Here is an 18196-nt window from a genome sequence, read left to right as displayed (position 1 = left end):
TATTTCTCAATTTGTGTATTAACTACTGACCACGCAGACATTGGTGCCAAGTTTAAACTTGTAGAAACCTTGTATCTCCGAAATAGCTTCTGTACTGGAGGAGGTTGCTACTGTACAAGAGGAGGACCTACTGTACAGGAGTGGTTTTGTGTGGTGCAACAGATAACACCACTACCTGCGAGTGAGCTATGGGAGCTCACATGGGAGACTAGGGTTCGATTCCCAGTCTGGGTGCTGTGCTGCACCAATAAGAGTCCTTGGGCAAGACTCCTAACACTAGGTAAGGTAAGGTGCACGTATTTGTCACTGTACAGTGTACAGTGAAATGTGTCCTCCGCATTTAACCCATCTGGTAGTGAACACACACTCACACACACACATGTGTTAGGGGCAGTGAGTACACACACACACCCAGAGCGGTGGGCAGCCAACTCCAGCGCCTGGGGAGCAGAGAGGGTAAAGGGCCTTGCTCAAGGGCCCAACAGTGGCAGCTTGCCGAGCCTGGGAATCGAACCCACAACGCTGTTATCGATATCCGATAACCGCTGAGCCACCACTGCCCATAACACTACATTGTGTGCCCATAACACACTACATTGGCCCACCACTGTAATACGAGTAACCTTGTAAGTCGCTCTGGATAAGTGCGTCTGCTAAATGTCATAAATGTAAATGTGAGGTTAAAGCTTTCTTAACCTTCAGTGGTAGCTGATGTAAATATATTATTTTTATTTATATAATATTTTGCTTCAAGTCATTTTAGAGTGTTTCTATTAGTCCTATTGTAACATTTGACAAAATGTAGAGCACATCTGGCAGATTTACACAATCTTAAAGTCAAAATTTAGAGATACAAGGTTTTTGTTTGCTAGCGATTATGAGCAGTTAAAAGAGTAAAACAATTAAATTGGGGGCACCACACCACACCAGTCTCTTCCTGAAGCAGGAACCGCTACTGTGCCGAGAGCTACCTTTTTACACGGTCGGCTCTAGGGCTGAACTTACTAGTACAGCCAAATTTGGCCATTTAGCTGACAGTGGAACGGCTGATTTCTAAAAGATCTTTTTAACCCCCTTCCAAGACTCCTCTGTATCCACAACCTTCTTCCTGAAGGCCTCAGAGAGCTCTTTGGATCTGAACATGGTGATCTTCTTCACCACTCACTTCAACCATCAGTCAAGAGCCGACCACACTAAACGTCTGGGGTTTAAATAAATCCATATTGTAAGGTAGTCTCTAGAAGGTTTTCCATCCATCAGGTTTTTACAAATTTAAAAATGCACAAAGATGTAATGGAAAAAGCCCAAAATTAAACAAAAAAAACACAAACACCCAAATATCGCAAAAAGATTTTAGCACCAAAAATATGGCTGAAGCCAAAACGTAAACGATTGATGTTGTCAATTAAATAATCATGCATCAAGCCCTAGGTCACATGATTCTCTTATAAGTTGGCATTCGGGAGAAGACCGAAGACCGACTTCTCCAGAATCCCAACCATGTTCTGATCATCTGCAGATGATGTGCTTTTAGACTGGTAAGCTTTAGCACCTTCATGGAGCCAAATGGCCATCCAGGTGACCAGCAGAGAGCCAGCATTATAATCAGCTTATAAAAAATGAACATGAACATCATAATTTGCTGCAGAATTAAAAAATAATATTGGTAAAGTCTCACCTAGAACTATTTTATCTCCCAATCTGGCTTCAGAAATGCTTCTTCAGCTTTGGGTGAAAGTAATGGAGCTTCGGGGCTAGCATGATTACCATGGTTAGACTAGATGATGTATGGGCTATGAAAGCACTGAAGGGGTTTAATTTTTATGAACTGGAATTAGACTCTGAATAATGAAATGCCATTACAGGCTCATTAGTGCTCCCGGGTTCCTTGATTGCGGTAGAAAATGTGGCCTGTGGTTTTCAATATAAGCAGTTTTATTGCAATCTCTTCGAAACCTTATCTGAACATGAAGTAAGGCTCTGGATGCACATTTGTTTATGGTCTGTAAATTCTGCTGGCGAAAACGCAAGGCCAAAGCTAGCCGTCGTCACTCTGCTAACAGCAGGGTAATGTTTACTACGCCGTGCTGAGCACACGTCATGATGCGATTATGACCTCCAAACTCAAGTAGGGGCATCCCAGAAAGACTGGAAGGCAGCAATATCCGGCTCCACTGTGTCTGGAGACTGTGGCAACATATGCTATGCGGACAAAAGTATTGGGACACCTGCTCATTCATTGTTTCTTCTGAAATCAAGAGTATTGAAAAAGAGCTAATCCTGCTTTTGATGGAGTAACTCTCTCTACTGTCCAGGGAAGATGGCTTCTATTACATTTTGGAGGAGCATTGCTGTGAGGATTTGATTGCATTCCGGGACAGGTGCATTTGTAAGGTCAGGATGTTGGATGACCACCACCCCAACTCATCCCCAACTCCCCAGCGATTCCCAAAAGGGGGGGTAAGGGCTTTATACTATAATACCCTCTAGCCCAACCCTGGCATTATTAAGCATGGTGCCAATAATGGCAGTACTTCTCTACAGGGACTTGACAAGTTCTGTGTGTCAGCAGTGGGTGCAACTTAAAGTAGCTGAATGTATTCATTGGAATTGGGGGGTGTCCACAAACATTTGGACACATAGTGCACAGTGGACCTGAAATGTGGTGAGGTCCCAAAGAGAACCCAGTTAAACAAATGACCCAAATACTTTATAGTTTCTGAGCATTTCATGATCAGGCTTATCTGAGGTTTTAGGGAGTGTATGGGGGTTAGTGTTGGGAGTAATGAGCTACTAGACAGCAGTAATATAATTACTATTGGTGTAACACAGTGGTGTAACCCTGCTTTAAAAAAACAGCATGCTGTATGATGTGCTTTGAGTGTTGGTATGCTGACCATGCTGGCTGACCAGCTAAACCAGCACCAGATCAGACTAGCATGGAATTCATGCTGGTCTGGGCTGTTTTTATGTTCTTAGCAGAGAACACCTTTCAGTGTGAAATCTGAAGTAGCTTCATATTTACGGTTATCTGCCTTATGTTATATAATATAACATGCCCTTCCTGCCATATACACAATACAATAAAATTCTTCTCATAGCAGATCCCAGCTTAGAAAGCACCAATAGAGCAGAGAGGGTTATGGGCCTTGCTCAAGGTTCCAACAGTGGCAGTACCCTTAGTGGGTACCGGGTATCGAACCCACAACCCTGTGATCAAAATCCCAGCTGGTGACTTACATTTGACTTATATTACACAGCTAGGAGAATGTCGAGTTTAGAGTCTTGCCCCAGGACTCTTATTAGAGTTGCGTGGTGTGGTTGCTCACAAGGAAGGTGGTGGTGTTATCCACTATGCCACACCAGCTCCCAGTGTATAGCGGCCTGTTTCTTTGTATGGAAAAGGGGACTGTTCAGTTTCTCTATGATTTCCAGGTGGCACAGACCCGAGTGGGTTTTTAAAGTTACACATTGCCTTCGTTTGCACTAAGAAGTGATATAAGCCCAATCTGGAAATTAGTGTTTGTTGTTGTTTAGTTTTTTTTTGTTTTGTTTGTTTGTTTGTATTTGAGTAACTACTGCTTGTGTAAAAATGGATGTTTGTAGTTGGTTAGTTTGACTGTTTGCAACATATTCTGGGATGCACTTGATCTGTACATTTATAATTGTTCACTTTGGGATACATTGGGCTACTGAAGGAAGTGCAGGGGAGGCATAAGAGGGTAGAAGGAGAAATCTGCATCTTATGATGATTTGAAATGTTCTTATTTTTTCACAACTTACTAATGTTGGTTGTTTTATAAAGGTATAAAACAACAGGTATAAAACACTTTACTGGATTACTGGACTATATACTATATACATCTGCACCACTCCCCCGGCCTATTCAACAAAAACTAGTATATGTATATGAAGACGGAGGAGGGGTCCACAATTGTCAGAAAACTATAAATATATTCAGACATTTATTTATGAGTTTTTGAGAACTGTGGATCCATATAAATATATTATTTTATATTTTATTAATTTTATTTATTTATTTAATTAATTAATTAATTAATTAATTAATTAATTAATTAATTAATTAATTTTACATGTATGTGCCTAACAGTGGCAACTTAGTTTTTTGAGAATTGTGGATCCATATAAATATTTATTATTTTATTAATATTATTAATTATTATTATTATTATTTTATAATAATAATAATAGCAGCTTAGTGGGCCAGATATAAATATATTCAGACATTTATGAGACAGTTTTTGAGAACTGTGGATCCATATAAATATATTATTTTATATTTTATTAATTTAATTTAATTAATTAATTAATTTTACATGTATGTGCCTAACAGTGGCAACTTAGTTTTTGGAGAATTGTGGATCCATATAAATATTTATTATTTTATTAATATTATTAATTATTATTATTATTATTATTATTATTATTATTTTATAATAATAATAATAGCAGCTTAGTGGGCCGGATATCAAACCCACAACCCTGTTCAGTTCTGTTGCGTTTTCTCTTGTGATTCCCTGGATTTAAGAGGGGTTTTAAGAGGAGCGCGACTGTTGCTTTCTGCCCCCTGGTTGCGCGCGCATCTCTGTGATGACGTTGCACAGAAACCCGTCTATACGCGGTCAACATCCTTCCTTCACTAGAAAATGGCTGAAATAGCCCCCTTCTTAGGGAACAAGGGGCCGGTTTGAGACACACCCCTTGGCTCTTTCCCTCAGCCATCCTGTAGATTATCTAACGAACTTTTCCTGAGCTGATAAAGTCGTAACATCCGCCCTTTATGCGGTGAGGGGGAAACCCTTTATTTATTTATTATTTTATTTTATTTACATTTTACATGTATGTGAACATAAACTGTAGCTATAGTTTGGGGAGCCGATACTACTGCATTATTATTATTTATTTATTTATATTATTTATTTAATTATTTATTTATATTATTTTTTTTATTATTATTGTCCGGAATATTTCCTAATTCTACCCTGTTAATAAACCTTCTGAGGGCTGAAGAAATACGAGCTGCTCCTCCGATTAATCACCACCCGGCTGACGGCCTCCACCGCAGCGTGATGACGTCGCAGCTCCGCCGTGTTGGACGTCAGGCGGTTCAAAGAGGAGGGAAGATGGCGGACAACAAAGGCCAAGCGGAGACGGGTAGCTCAGCTAGCATGGAGGCAGAACCCGCGGCCACGGTGAACGGAGACACCACCGCGCCGCCTTCCGCTTCGGCTGGTGTTACAGAAGCCGCTCAGAAAGACGGAGACGGAGAAAACGGCCCCCGAGAGTCGACACCACCCGCCACCACCGCCGCCACAGCCACAGCCACTACAGCCGCCGCTGCCGCTTCTGCTGACGGGGAAAGCAGCGGCAGCAGCAGCAGCGCTGGAGGAGGAGGAGGAGGAGACGGTGGAGAAAAAGGAGGAGGAGGAGGAGACGGAGAAGTGAACACTAGCCGTAGCAGCCCGGACGGTAACGGTACCGCGAACGGGAGCGTTGAGGGTGTCGAGACTGCCGAGTCGTCCGGGACTGCGGCTGACAGCGCAGCAGCAGCACCAGCCGCCGCCGCCGCCTCCGCCGCCGCTGGCGCCTCTTCCCCGGCTCCCGCCGGCGAGCCCTCGCCCCCTGCGCCCGCCGCCCCGATAAACCTGCTGGATACGTGCGCGGTGTGTAAACAGAGCCTGCAGAGCCGCGACTGCGAGCCCAAGCTCCTACCCTGCCTGCACTCCTTCTGCCTGAAATGCATCCCTCAGCCGGAGCGACAGATCAGCGTGGGAGTCCCCGGCCCTCACGGCCAGGACACACACATCGGTAGGTGGATAGAAAGATCGAGAACCCACCGGCTGGTTCCTCCGGCCCCCGTCGACACGCACCGCCGTGCTAGGGGGGCTGCACGGCGGGCTCAGCCGGCCTGGGCCTCGTTACCTTCAGCTTTTCAGCAGGGCTCAGATACTGCGTAGTAAACCCTGCACAGCATTTCTGAGAGTGTTTATGGCTTAGAAAGGCTGATCTGTTGAGATCTGGATGGATGGATCAGTCAGTAAATTATTATTATTATTGTTATTATTAATAATATTATTATTATTAATTATTATTATGTGGCTAATGTAATGGTCCTTCACTGCCAGCATGTTTTTAGGCTGCTGTCCCTCTCACTTCTCTTTCTCTGGATGAGCACAGGAACCTACCCCAGGTCCTCCAGTAAAGGGACCCCAGTCAGCTTATCTACAGGACAGGGGAGATGTCCCAACCAGTGTACTGTGGCATTGGCATACTGGTAGTTTCTAATAACCCCTATTTTATGGGCATTAAATCATGGGATCATATCTGGGATATATGATGTGATGTGATATGATATGATATACGAGCCCTGGGTGGTCTAGTGGAATAAGGCACTGGTGTTGTGATCTGAAGGTTGTAGGTTCAAATCCCAGGTTGTGCGTCTGCAGCTGTAGTAGTAGTAGTAGTATGCTTTGGGGGTTGGTGTGGAGCACCAACAGATAACCCCACTACCTGCCAGTGAGCTACCACGCCGGACCATGTGGGAGATAAGAGTCCTTGGGCCTAACGCTGCATTGGCCCATCTCTGTAATATGAGTAACCTGGGTAGGAGCGTCAGCTAAATGCTATAAATGATATGCATCACAAAATATGATATTTTAGGGGACATGTTATGGTAAACACATCACCATACAGAATGTGAGTGCAGTCAGGACAGTGGGGTCTGAAGGCCGAGCGCATCACTGCTGTCCACCGGTCGGGATTTAAACCCAACACCGTATGAACCAACGGCTGCCACCGGTCTTCACATAATAATGGTTTATTAAAAATGTGAATCAGTATCTAGAGTTTCTTACACCCCCAGAGTGACTGAAGGTAGTTTGTTTATGGTAGTATAGTAGTGTGTGTGTGTGTGTGTGTGTGTGTGTGTGTGTGTGTGTGTGTGTGTGTGTGTGTGTGGGGGGGTTGGTTCAGTTTTCAGCCCTGGCGGTCATCTGACTGCAGTACATTCCTTCATTTGCTTTAATCTGAGTTCAAAACAACTAGTAGTATCTTAAAATAATAGCTTAAGTTTGGGAGATTCACAGGTTAACACGGAGAAGTTCATTAGAATGCACTTTTGCAAAAAATCTTAATGTTGTCTTTCTCTTAAGCCACTAATTTTCTTATCTAGGCTGTTTGTAACAGTCTTTTACAGCTAAAAGAGTTTTACAGCTTGTCTTAAACAACACAAAGTAACATTATTAATTTTCCCAAATGGAAAAATGGAACGAATCTAAGCGTTCAGACGTTCAGTAAACAAGAGCTAGAAGGGAACTTCTCTGGTATATCGCTAACAGTACTTTTTAGGAATAAAATCCACTGTAATCCAGTGAAATTAGACATTATTTCTAGTAATTTAACCATTTAAATGTCTTGTGTGGTGTGAGTAAACACGAGCTAGAAGGGAATTGTCCTCATGTAGACACTAGCAGTACTTTTAAAGAATAATTTCCACTTTTACATTCAACATTGATTCTAGTAAATCCAACATTTAAACTGATTCATTTAGAGGCTGACCTTCTAAACTTGTGCAGTCTAAGACAAGTGAGCCGTCACAGGGTTAAGAAAAGAGATTAGGACTGCTTTTATTGAAAATACTAATTGTTCTTAAAATGTTTCTAAAGAAAATCTTATTTTTAAAGAATTATTATGAAAACAACTTCTTTTTTATGAAGTTAAGGGAAAAAAATAACGCCTTTCTTTAAGACTCACTTTTGTAAATTTGTCTGTCTTAGCATAGCATGCAGATGCTCCCTCGGAGCTCATTAATGGTTGTAAAAGTAGCTTCAACTTTGCTAAATACTGTGACATATCTGGGAAATATCACAATTAAATCTCTTCCACCCTGGCCGGACCTAGGCAGCACTGTAGAGACCCCATTTTAAAGCGAAACTGGTTTTGCTCTACAGTGAACGTTTTGGAGCTTCAGCTGGCAGCTTGGTCTGTTGTTGAGAAGTGCTATCAACACACATCTCACATTGAGACTCGCAGGTGGTTAAATTGCTAGCTGCAAGTTTTTTGGGGAGGGGGTATACAGCCGAAAGAGTTGCTAATGGCATTCAGAGCTTTGAACTGGATGCAAATTATTTGAAACTATATTTTTTTGGTAATGTGGCTCAAGTTCAACCACAGACTGACAGAAATATTGGGCTGTATGGGAGGAAAATAGGGGGAAAATATGGTTTGGTGAGTTGAAACAAGTTCAGGTTTATTATTATTATTATTATTATTATTTTATTTTTAAATAAAGAAAGCCCAAAGCTGTATGCTTTCTTTTTAAGGACACATGCAGTTCTGCCAATATCCCAGATGTACTCAGAGTATAGTAGAGTTACTTAATTTATCGTGATCTCACTAAAATATCATTGTATTGCCCACCTCTTTGGGCTAGGTGATGTGTATCATCTATACCTAAGACCCTTTTTTTAGCTTTAGTGATCTTGTAATTGATATTTTATAGATAATATACAATGTAATCTCGATATATATACGATTATAACGTGTCCCTGTTTTCAAACAGTATATTTAAGACTCTTATTTTAGATTTTCTGTGCTTCACTCATGTCATTCAAAGCATTTTTAAACACATTCTGCGTCATTTGATGGGTGGTTTAGCTTGTTTGGAAAGGATGGGCCAAAATACATAAAAATGAGGTAAATATTGAGTCCTGTTTCTTGTAGAAATGGGGTTTTGTATCTGGTTAATGCCTATAATGTTGTGTTTTGTTTTAATAGAGTAAAACAGCGTAACAGTCTAATTAAAACAGGTATTGAGGAGGTTCGTTTAGCGCTTGGCGTAGCAGTGGTCCTGAAACAGTCGTTCGTTCGTTCGTTCGCTCGCTCTCTAAATGCATGTTAGTGTTACCACCTCCAGCACCAGCAGGCACTTGATGTGATGGCTGAAGGCAGCATGTGAGGTACCGTGCAACACACTGTAAGCTTGCTGGTGAACAGCAGCCTGGCTTTGCTGAGTGATTAGTTAAGACCGTCAGGTTGTGCTGGTCCTCTTTATTGCTGTAATTAATGTTGTTTTGGACATTTAATGTTCAGCAGGGACTCGGTCAGCCCGTTTCTGATTAATATCCTGTGTCTAGGTCACGTCTCTTGTGTTGGACTAATCGCCACGCCTTCATTAGTCAGTTTGATCAGCTTGCTGTGTTGTAATCCATTCCTTATGACTGTGTTTCATCTGCAGTTACTAACCTCTCCTCCATGTGTGGTCTGCACTGTGCACTGGGTAACCGGTGTGTCTGGGCTACGTCGTCTCACGTGGTCATAGACCAAACAAACTGCATATCTCTACAGGTTTTAATGAAGCTAGTTCCTTATTTTTTTTATTGCATAATTCTTACCTTATTGTACTACCTAAACGTAGTACATGGACAGACATGTGGTGTCTGGGGTTACTATAGTAAAATCAGTGAACTGTTAGCTACACTAGCCTCGTAGCATCACAGTGGCACTTAACAGGTAAAAGGCGGACGGCAGACTAGCAAGTCAGCTACGGAAATGTGCATCTCTTACCCCAAATGTAGTTGCTCGGCCAAGATACACACACACACACACACACACACACACACACACATTGCTTATTTATTTACTTATTTATTTATAATCCTTACAGTGTGATCAGCCAGTAATTTAGCCGAACCTGGGGGCTGGTCAGATCATATGACGCATATTTCAGCGAGCTGAGGTGTGGTGCGTTGCTTATGGTCACAGGATGCTACTGCGAGAGGACAATATGGACCTCACTATTGGCTGCAGAACCCAGTGTTGAAATCCCTGCTCTATTATCTGCTGTCCTTGACCTTGCCAGTCTATTTAAAAAGAATTATATTAAAAAAACTTACATACTCTGATACCACTCGCAAGTGAACATCACACAGCCCAGTACAGTGAGTATTGAGCTAGCAAACACCACCTACTGATCACTTTAGCATTGTCATTGAAATGCCTGCATGCACAGTAGTTGCATTGCAGGATGTGCAGTGTCATTAAATCATACCCATCCAGCTACAGATTGCTTGATATAGCAGGAACATCTGCACTGTTCTGTTTTTGCATGACACATCTACTAGAGGAAGATTGTATCTGCACAGTATCGTTTATTTTACTCCAGTCTTTCATAGAAAGCGATCATTTCTAATGTTGTGACGTATGAATGTTATGATGTTGGATCATTGGCTTCTGGAGAAATCTGGTGGTATATAAAAATAATGTATGTGTGATACCACAAGGCTAATGTAGATGTCCGATCTACATTAGATGTTATATTAGGCTTGTAGCTCAACTGCAAAACTAAGGCCACAGTTGTAGACACCAAGCATGTGTTGATGGATTGACTAGGTGGACAATGGGACACATCTATCGTATGTGATGAATGCTGCTATTGTGATCCATGGCATGTGTTTTTGGATATTGTAAGTGCTTATGAACATTTCATTACAAAAAGTGTAATTTATGCTGTTTAATTTGATGGAATGCAGCCACATTTTGAGTGGGATAGTATTTGGACAGTGTCATTTAGTCAAAATTACATCAAATATATATATATATATATAATTTATATATATATATATATATAATTTATATATATATATATAATTTATATATATATATATTATTTATATATATATATATATTATTTATATATTTATATTATTTATATATTTATATTATTTATATATATATATATATATATATATATATATATATATATATATATATATTATTTATATATTTATATATATATATATATATATATATATATATATATATTTATTTATTTTTATATCGTGATTATGATATTGTTACCATATCGCCCAGCCTCAACAAGAAAATTGCCAATTTGGTGCCCCTTCAGTGACCAGCTCCTTGCCAGACCTGCTGGCGCAAGGCCTGATTATTCATGCCGAGTCTACAATCATGTTTTTGTAATCCTCCGCACATCTGGTGAGGGTGTGCACTGAAAGGGACACTTCCTAACAAAGATTAGCCTTCTGTTGTAAATCTATCAGTCTAGTCAGATGCTGGCCGCCGTCCTTAGCAGTGGCAGGGCAAGACGAGAAGGACGTGGTAACAAAATATCTCTGACCACGAAACTGAAGACTGTGGTGCCTGATAAATTTGGTGACCATGAGTACATCATTACCATAGTTATCCGTAACTATAAACGGACTGTAGCAGTGTTTAACTGATATAGAGATAATGCTGCGGCTGCCATGGTGAGCCAGGGTTGATTTCGAATGGTGAAGAATCACAAAGTATGACTAAGGAGTGTCGTCATTACTGAGCTTTGGTCATTTAATAGTGAGTGAATTTGGGAAAGCTGGAGGACATCAGGAATCTCATACAGCCTTAAGCTTCAGCAAACATTGGTTAAAATGTGAGGGATCAGTGTTTTTAATTTGAAAGAGGAAATTGACGTTTGTTTATCTCATGTTCACTGACGTCAAGATCCATAGATAAACACTTGAAGATGGGTTATTGTCATTGGACTGATGGTCAAAGTTTGATCTGTGGTAAGGCCTTTCACTATATTTTAATATTTTTTTTTATTCTTCTTTTTTTCCACAAAAATTGTCCCAGAAATGATTGCAGTAGGTGATATTATTGTCATTGTAAGGCTCATTAAACTTCTCTATGATGATGATTATACAAACTCATAATACGATTAAACCCTTTTTAAGAGCAGTTAATGCTTGATAATTAAGAATTGGAATAGTAATTATAAATATTAAAAATAAAATAAACCAATCTTTTTAAACAAAGTCGACATGAACCAGCTTGTTCACGTTAAAGGGATCTCCTTGCTCATCTTTATTAAAGCCAGAATGTGAGCTGTGGAATGTGGCTTTGACCCCTAGTCCGTTTGGATTCACTCTTTCAAACTTTCTGGCTGGAATTATGTCGTCTTTGCGGAAAACGGCTGTTAGCGTTGAGTAACGCGTCCGCAAATCTCAAATCATGGATCTGATCTTTTTTTGGATCAGCAAACAGAAATAACAGCACAAAACAGGATGACAGGCTGTAACTCACACAAGTAAACACAACTGGCAATATCGGGATCTGCAAAAATGATCAAGGTCCATATGTTGTACAATAAGTCGATAACCTGATTATTGTGACTACCAGTGTGTTGATATTTGAAGGTTTAGGCCCCTGTAGTTTACTGTGGTAAATATTATGTAAGTAATTATGTTTTTCTAAAGCTAATACAGCTGGTTTCTATCCTAGTCTCTGCATGTGGCAATTGGCTTTTCAGTGAACCCCTAGTTTTTAAGTTTGTTATACAATATGTACCTGTGTGTGTGTTTATGTACACATTTATAACTTGAGGGTTCTGCGTTTCCAAATTCACACCGGTGTAAAGCACTTATTTGTGAGTGCTGAACTTGCGTAAAGCTGTGCAACAGACTCTGCAGTTTTAGCTCCCTTAGGCCCGATTAGCAAACATGTTTAAAGCATCAGCCAATGCAAATATCAAAACTATCAATAGCCCTGCTATCCAATTTAGGGCTTAGCAGTGACCTGACGACTATTACGCTTCAGATAGTTGTTTTTTATTACGTTAGGAAAGGTGAAGCAGGGTGAGTTCTTTCTAATGAGCTCAGCTGACCCTGAGGAACGTTAGTAAATACCAAAAATCTCTGTTCCTCACTGAGAAAACTGTAGTGGACGCTTCACTCTGTAAATATTCTATTTAGCCTTTGCTGAAGCCTAATCTAGATCTTGGAGGGCTGCTGTAAGCAAATGATTGTGTAGGTTAATACAGATGTGTTCCTCAAGTGGCACAAACTAGGTTAATTGAACAGTGCAGGAAGGCCTCACAGTCGTTCAGATTGAGATTGCACAATACAGGAGTTTTAATTGCCGTACTGATGGCAAGATATTCCGCCATACTCGATATTAAATGATGGCAAAAAGAAATAAAATCGCTCATGCCATAAAATAACCACAAAATAACCATAAAATAACCAAGGTCAGTTTTTTTTAAAGTAATGTGAGTGTAAAAAACCTCAATTGTACCTTTCACACATCCCTTAATCTAGAAATTGTTCTGTGGCATCGCCCAAAAAACCCTTTGTAGCACTTTTGTTTTTAAAAGAGTGAAGGGTCAGTTTCCCAGATGGGGTTTAAGCAGAGTCATTGACTGTTTTCTTTTCAGTGGAGAATCTGCGTTCAGGCTGCTCTGTAGTACAGGACTAGGCTTAATCCCGGTCTGAGAAACTGGCCCCAAATGTTTATTAGATTGAACCTGCACTTAATTTTTTTGGTTGTTGTTTTTAAATACATTACAGATCTCCTAAAAGTGTGAACCAGGTACTTTTATAGTTTAGTAAAGAATAGAAAGTGTTGAAAGTTGAAGGATTGAACATCTTGCCAAATGACAGTACATTCATTACACAGTAGAACTGTTCCTACAGTTAAATTAGTGAATTACAGCAACGTAGATAGAGGCCATTGTGTGGATTCTGCTGTTAATGGAGTTGAGTATGATTGAGGTGCAAAAATAAGAATACTGATACTTAAAAATTAATACACATCAGTAACTGTGGGAGTATTTAAAGTATCTTAAGTATTTTAATAATTACTGTAAAAGTAATCCGTCTAGAACATTGTAAACATGGTTTTAACAGCTTCTAGCTTTGGGCGGTGCCTGGAAGAACCACTGTTGGTTTCAATAAGAACCTTCTTGTAAGAGAGATTAGTGAGTTGATGTGAAGGTTCCTTACACTCACATCTAATACAAGCGTTGTTCTTTGAGCGATGCCATTAAGAACCCTTTAGCACGTTTTATTTTTTTTAGAGTGTATTAAAAAGTTCTCTAATTTAATTTAGGTTTTTGACGTTCTAAAATGATTACTTCTAAAAATCACTTCTGAAAAATCGGAATAATCTGAATAAATTCTGAAAATCACCCCATGATCTCCACCCTAAGCTATCCTGTAATTCACTTATACAAATTCAGGAATCCTCCAGAATCCTGCTCTCTACTGTTTAATCAGGCACTAGGCCGGGTTGAAAACTAGGCCAGAGCCCTTGAATCTGTTGGTTGGATTGATTGGTTTTGATGCTGCATACATTAAGTCCAGTCTCCAGTTCTTAATGTAATGCCATGTGCATTTAGCCTAATGCGTGAGTGCGCAGTACACAGCGTACCTCTCACATGTGTTCAGCCTGGTGCTCTTCAGAGGTCTTGGCCACCCCTCATCACTCTTGTCAAGGCCACTGGAGTCTGGCTAGGCCAGTTTTCTCTCTCCGACTTTCCTGTGTCTCTCTTCTCTTATTTCTTGTCTCGCTATTTACTTTACCTTCATTTAACCAGTGTATACTAGTGGCGATTTTTAGACTAGGGGACATTTCTGCTTAAATGAGACCTAATTCAATTGTTTAGCTTTTCCAAAAGAGAGAATCAAAGAAATAAAGTAGCAAGTACAGCTGATGAAATAAGGGCCTAATAATATAGTCTAGCTTTGATGTGAATCTTTATATTTCATGGTCTTTGTAAATGACAAATACTTGAGTCATTAATTTCAAGTCTCTCTTCTGTTGGTTTATCTCTCTTGTCTCCCTCTCCTCACTGTGCCCATATGAGCTACAGCTTTCCTGACTAGAGATTTCAGAGATTTGGGACGTGTCCCAAGTGTCCATCTTGACTGTAACCCTGTGTTTCTCTAGCTTGTCAATTTCATATTTGATTGGTCTGGTCTGTGATTTATAGCTACCATGTTCATCCCAGTTATACATAAGAATGAATAACATTTAGTGGATGTTGGTGATATAAATCAAGTCAAGGTTTGGCATTTTCAAAACATGTCAGGACTTACTTTCATGCATTTAAATACTTGGGGTGAGGCTTAGATATTTACTCTACAGCAGGATAGCACTAATATACAGAAGTGTATATACAGAGGTATGCTAAATATACTGAGCGGCACTTGGTAGACAGAATTAAATAAGAGATGCTACAAATAGGGAAACTAGGGGACTCTAAATGTATTAGACAGATAAAAGGGTACATATATATAATTATATTTATAATTATATTAATTTGCATTTGTGCAAATTAAAAAGATAGATTATGGTGAAAGTCGTGTATATTTTTATATTGATCCATGTTTTCATATTTCAGTGGATTATTTTCAGAATAAAGCTTTTTCAGAACAGGATTTATTTGGATTAACTCTCCATATTATCATAAACTGTTTATTTATGCTGACTATGGTCATTATTCGGTCAGACCACACCACTTTGTGTGAGGTGTTTTATGGAGCAGATGTGACTTGGGCAAAATCCCAACGCCTCCAGTTAATGAAGGGACTGAGTAAATCCACTGCAGTGGCCCTGCACTTGGAGAGCAGAGAGAGAGAGAGAGAGAGAGAGGGAGGGAGGGAGAGAGAGAGACCACTTCTCCACAGTGGCTCACTTCAGCTGCTCTCGCCAGCCAATCGTTGGCCGACTTGTGCAGCTGGGGCTTTAGGGGGAACTGGCTGAATGCAGTAGGAGCCAGTGCAAACAGGATCCAACCGGCTTGAACCAGTTCTGGCCGCAGCCGGTTAGATGGGGGAAGTGAATTGATGGCGTGTCAAGGAGATTAGGATGGGGGGGCTGGGTGATGGGTGGGCATGTGGGGGTGGGGAGGAGGTCTTATCAGACAGCATCTGATTCCAAAACCAGATTAAAATAAAATTGAATTAGTTTTATGAATACATTAATCTGATGCCTGTGCTCTAGATCGGAGAACGCCCCAAAATGGAAAAGTCCGCCTCGGCCGATGCAGGCGAACGCCAGAACCTCATGAACAATCTTTTTCATCAGATCTGATTATTTTTATAAATTAAACATAAGCTGGCACTGTGAAATGGAGCTAATGTGCAGTCCAGAGCCTCAGGCTCTGTTCTCCCACTCCGTTCAGATGGGGCGTTAATGATTTCCTTCATTTGGAGATTTTTCTGTTTAATTATCCTTTAGTTCTCGCTGCCTATATTTGATTATTTTGTTGCTTGTGTGGAAGGAAGGCAGGTTTTGTTTGATTTTGCTATGCAAGGTTTATCTATTAACTGGGATAACTTAATTTGGTGGTGTCATCTGAGTATTTCTAAATTCCTCTTTTATAGTCCGTCTTTAAGTTGTTTAATTTATCGAGATTTTACACGTAATACCTGAATGGAGCTGTGTTGTACGAATAATTGCACATAGCAAGCACACATTGGGCAAAACAAAGGGAGCTAGTGCGCATACCGCCCTAGTACCTTGAACCCTAGACTTTCTTTCTAGCATTTGACATTTGCATTTATGGCATTAGGCTGACCCTCCTGTCCAGAGCGATATACATTTGAATCCTGTTACACAGGTGTGTGAATCTGGTGTGAGGAGTCTTGCCCAAGGACTGTTCCTGGTGTGGTGTGGTGGCCTTGCCTAGCTGTTGAACCCTTGTCTGCCATGGGGAAGGCGGTGTTGTTGCCCATTACACTACACCAGCTGTTAATTTTCAGACCTATTATTCAGTAACTACTAATTATCCAGTAACTACTATAAATTATTCACCAACGTCTATGAAGCTGATGTATAACTTGAGGACAAAGTAAGTATAGACTCACTCACAGGCCTTTAGTGTTTACCAGCTTTTGGTCACATGTACTAGAGTTTCTACTTGGCCAACTTCAAACTTTTTCAGTTTAACAAGCTTAATTTAACTGAGCTTATTATTATTATTAAGAGTTTGTGGAGGACTGATTCTGCTGAACTGAGGTTTTTGTTTTGCCTTAGTGTGTAAGTAGTACTTGCTTTGTAATTACCAGTGGGACTTGTATATATGTATGTGTATATGTAATATATTAGTACTGTGAAAAACACATGCGAAAATTAGAATGAAAAAGCTGCTTAGATGAGCAGTAAGTGTTGATTTTCTCAGTGAAACACTAATTATGATCAACACAAACAAAATCTGTATAAAAAGTGGTAGTTTGCCATCTGTGTTCATTAAAACATCTCCGAAGGTCTCCTCCTTGGAGTCTAGTATTATTTATAGTTCTCATCCAACACCTGCTTTGGCTAATCAGTGCTTAATGATGTTAAATCAGGTGAGCTGGTGATTGAGTTGATCCACACAAATCCGCGCTGTGCTGGCTGGGCTGGGCCGTCTATGAGGAACCTGGAACCAAGCTCTGTTCTTCAAACTAGCTCACAAGATCTCTACTACTTTTTTCAAAATGAGAAATTCTTGTTACTTTTTATTTTTCAAACTGGATTTATGTTTACCTGCATCTGTTCTAATGGGATCTGGAGTTTCTACCATATAAACTCTCCTATTCCTGTGAGAAATTACTATTATTAATTATTATTATTATTATTATTATTAACTAATATTAATAATGTGTTGTCTGCTGTTCTTATATCTCTCATCTTAAAGGAGCGTAATCTCCTGATGACTACAGAAGACCTGAAGTAGATCAGTGAGGTCACCCTAGGTTAGAGTTGCTGCACATGTCCCAGCAGCAGTGTCTCACTGTCTTGTTCCTTGTTTTGTTCTCTTACTCAACTCTAGTGAATGTCATGCGGTGTACAGTCTGCTACCAGGAGTACAAACAGACCGACATGGTGGACAATTACTTTGTGAAGGATACCACAGAAGTTTCCAGCACTTCGACAGAGAAATCCACACAGGTGAGAGCGTGTCTGGCCCTGAGTAGTGTCCACTTTCTCATGTTGGGTGGCTTATCAGCCTTTTGAGCATTTCGGCATGTGTCGCACACAAAGAAATGGCCATGAGCGTGCAGCCCCAGTTCAGGCCTTCTGCATGAGCTTTCCCAGCCTATTTTAAAGCCCTTTGTGTGTTTTGTATGTTTGCTTGTAACAATGCAGGTATGCACCAGCTGCGAAGACGATGCCAGCGCCATTGGTTTTTGTGTGGAGTGTGGGGAATGGCTATGCAAGACTTGCATTGAGGCACACCAGAGGGTCAAGTTCACCAAGGATCATACAATACGTAAAAAAGAGGAGGTCTCCAATGGTGAGTTTCAGGCCTGGACGGAATATCGCCCCCACACAGCCTGTGCTTTCACAATCGTGGTATTGCAGAAAGGGCACATGGGCATTTGACCGGTCATGGGTATGAATGTTGTATTGT

General features: G+C 40.4%; 1 protein-coding gene across 2 annotated transcripts in view; it reads left to right on the top strand.

Moving 5' to 3' along the window:
- The first annotated feature begins 5108 nt into the window (after positions 1–5108).
- trim33 (tripartite motif containing 33) overlaps positions 5109–18196 on the top strand; it is a 32585-nt gene continuing 19497 nt past the window's right edge. Inside the window, exons 1-3 of one of the 2 annotated variants that reach the window (XM_072681454.1) lie at positions 5109–5829; positions 17615–17733; positions 17932–18079. In XM_072681454.1, coding sequence (XP_072537555.1) covers positions 5145–5829; positions 17615–17733; positions 17932–18079 — 952 coding nt within the window. In that variant the 5' untranslated portion in view covers positions 5109–5144. The remainder of the gene's footprint in view (positions 5830–17614; positions 17734–17931; positions 18080–18196) is intronic. The other variant, XM_072681453.1, reaches the window with a different exon arrangement.

Source organism: Salminus brasiliensis, chromosome 6 (genome assembly GCF_030463535.1).
Source record: "Salminus brasiliensis chromosome 6, fSalBra1.hap2, whole genome shotgun sequence".
NCBI lineage: Eukaryota > Metazoa > Chordata > Actinopteri > Characiformes > Bryconidae > Salminus > Salminus brasiliensis.
Note: the sequence above shows the minus strand (reverse complement) of the source record. Positions and strands in the feature narration are given on the sequence as shown.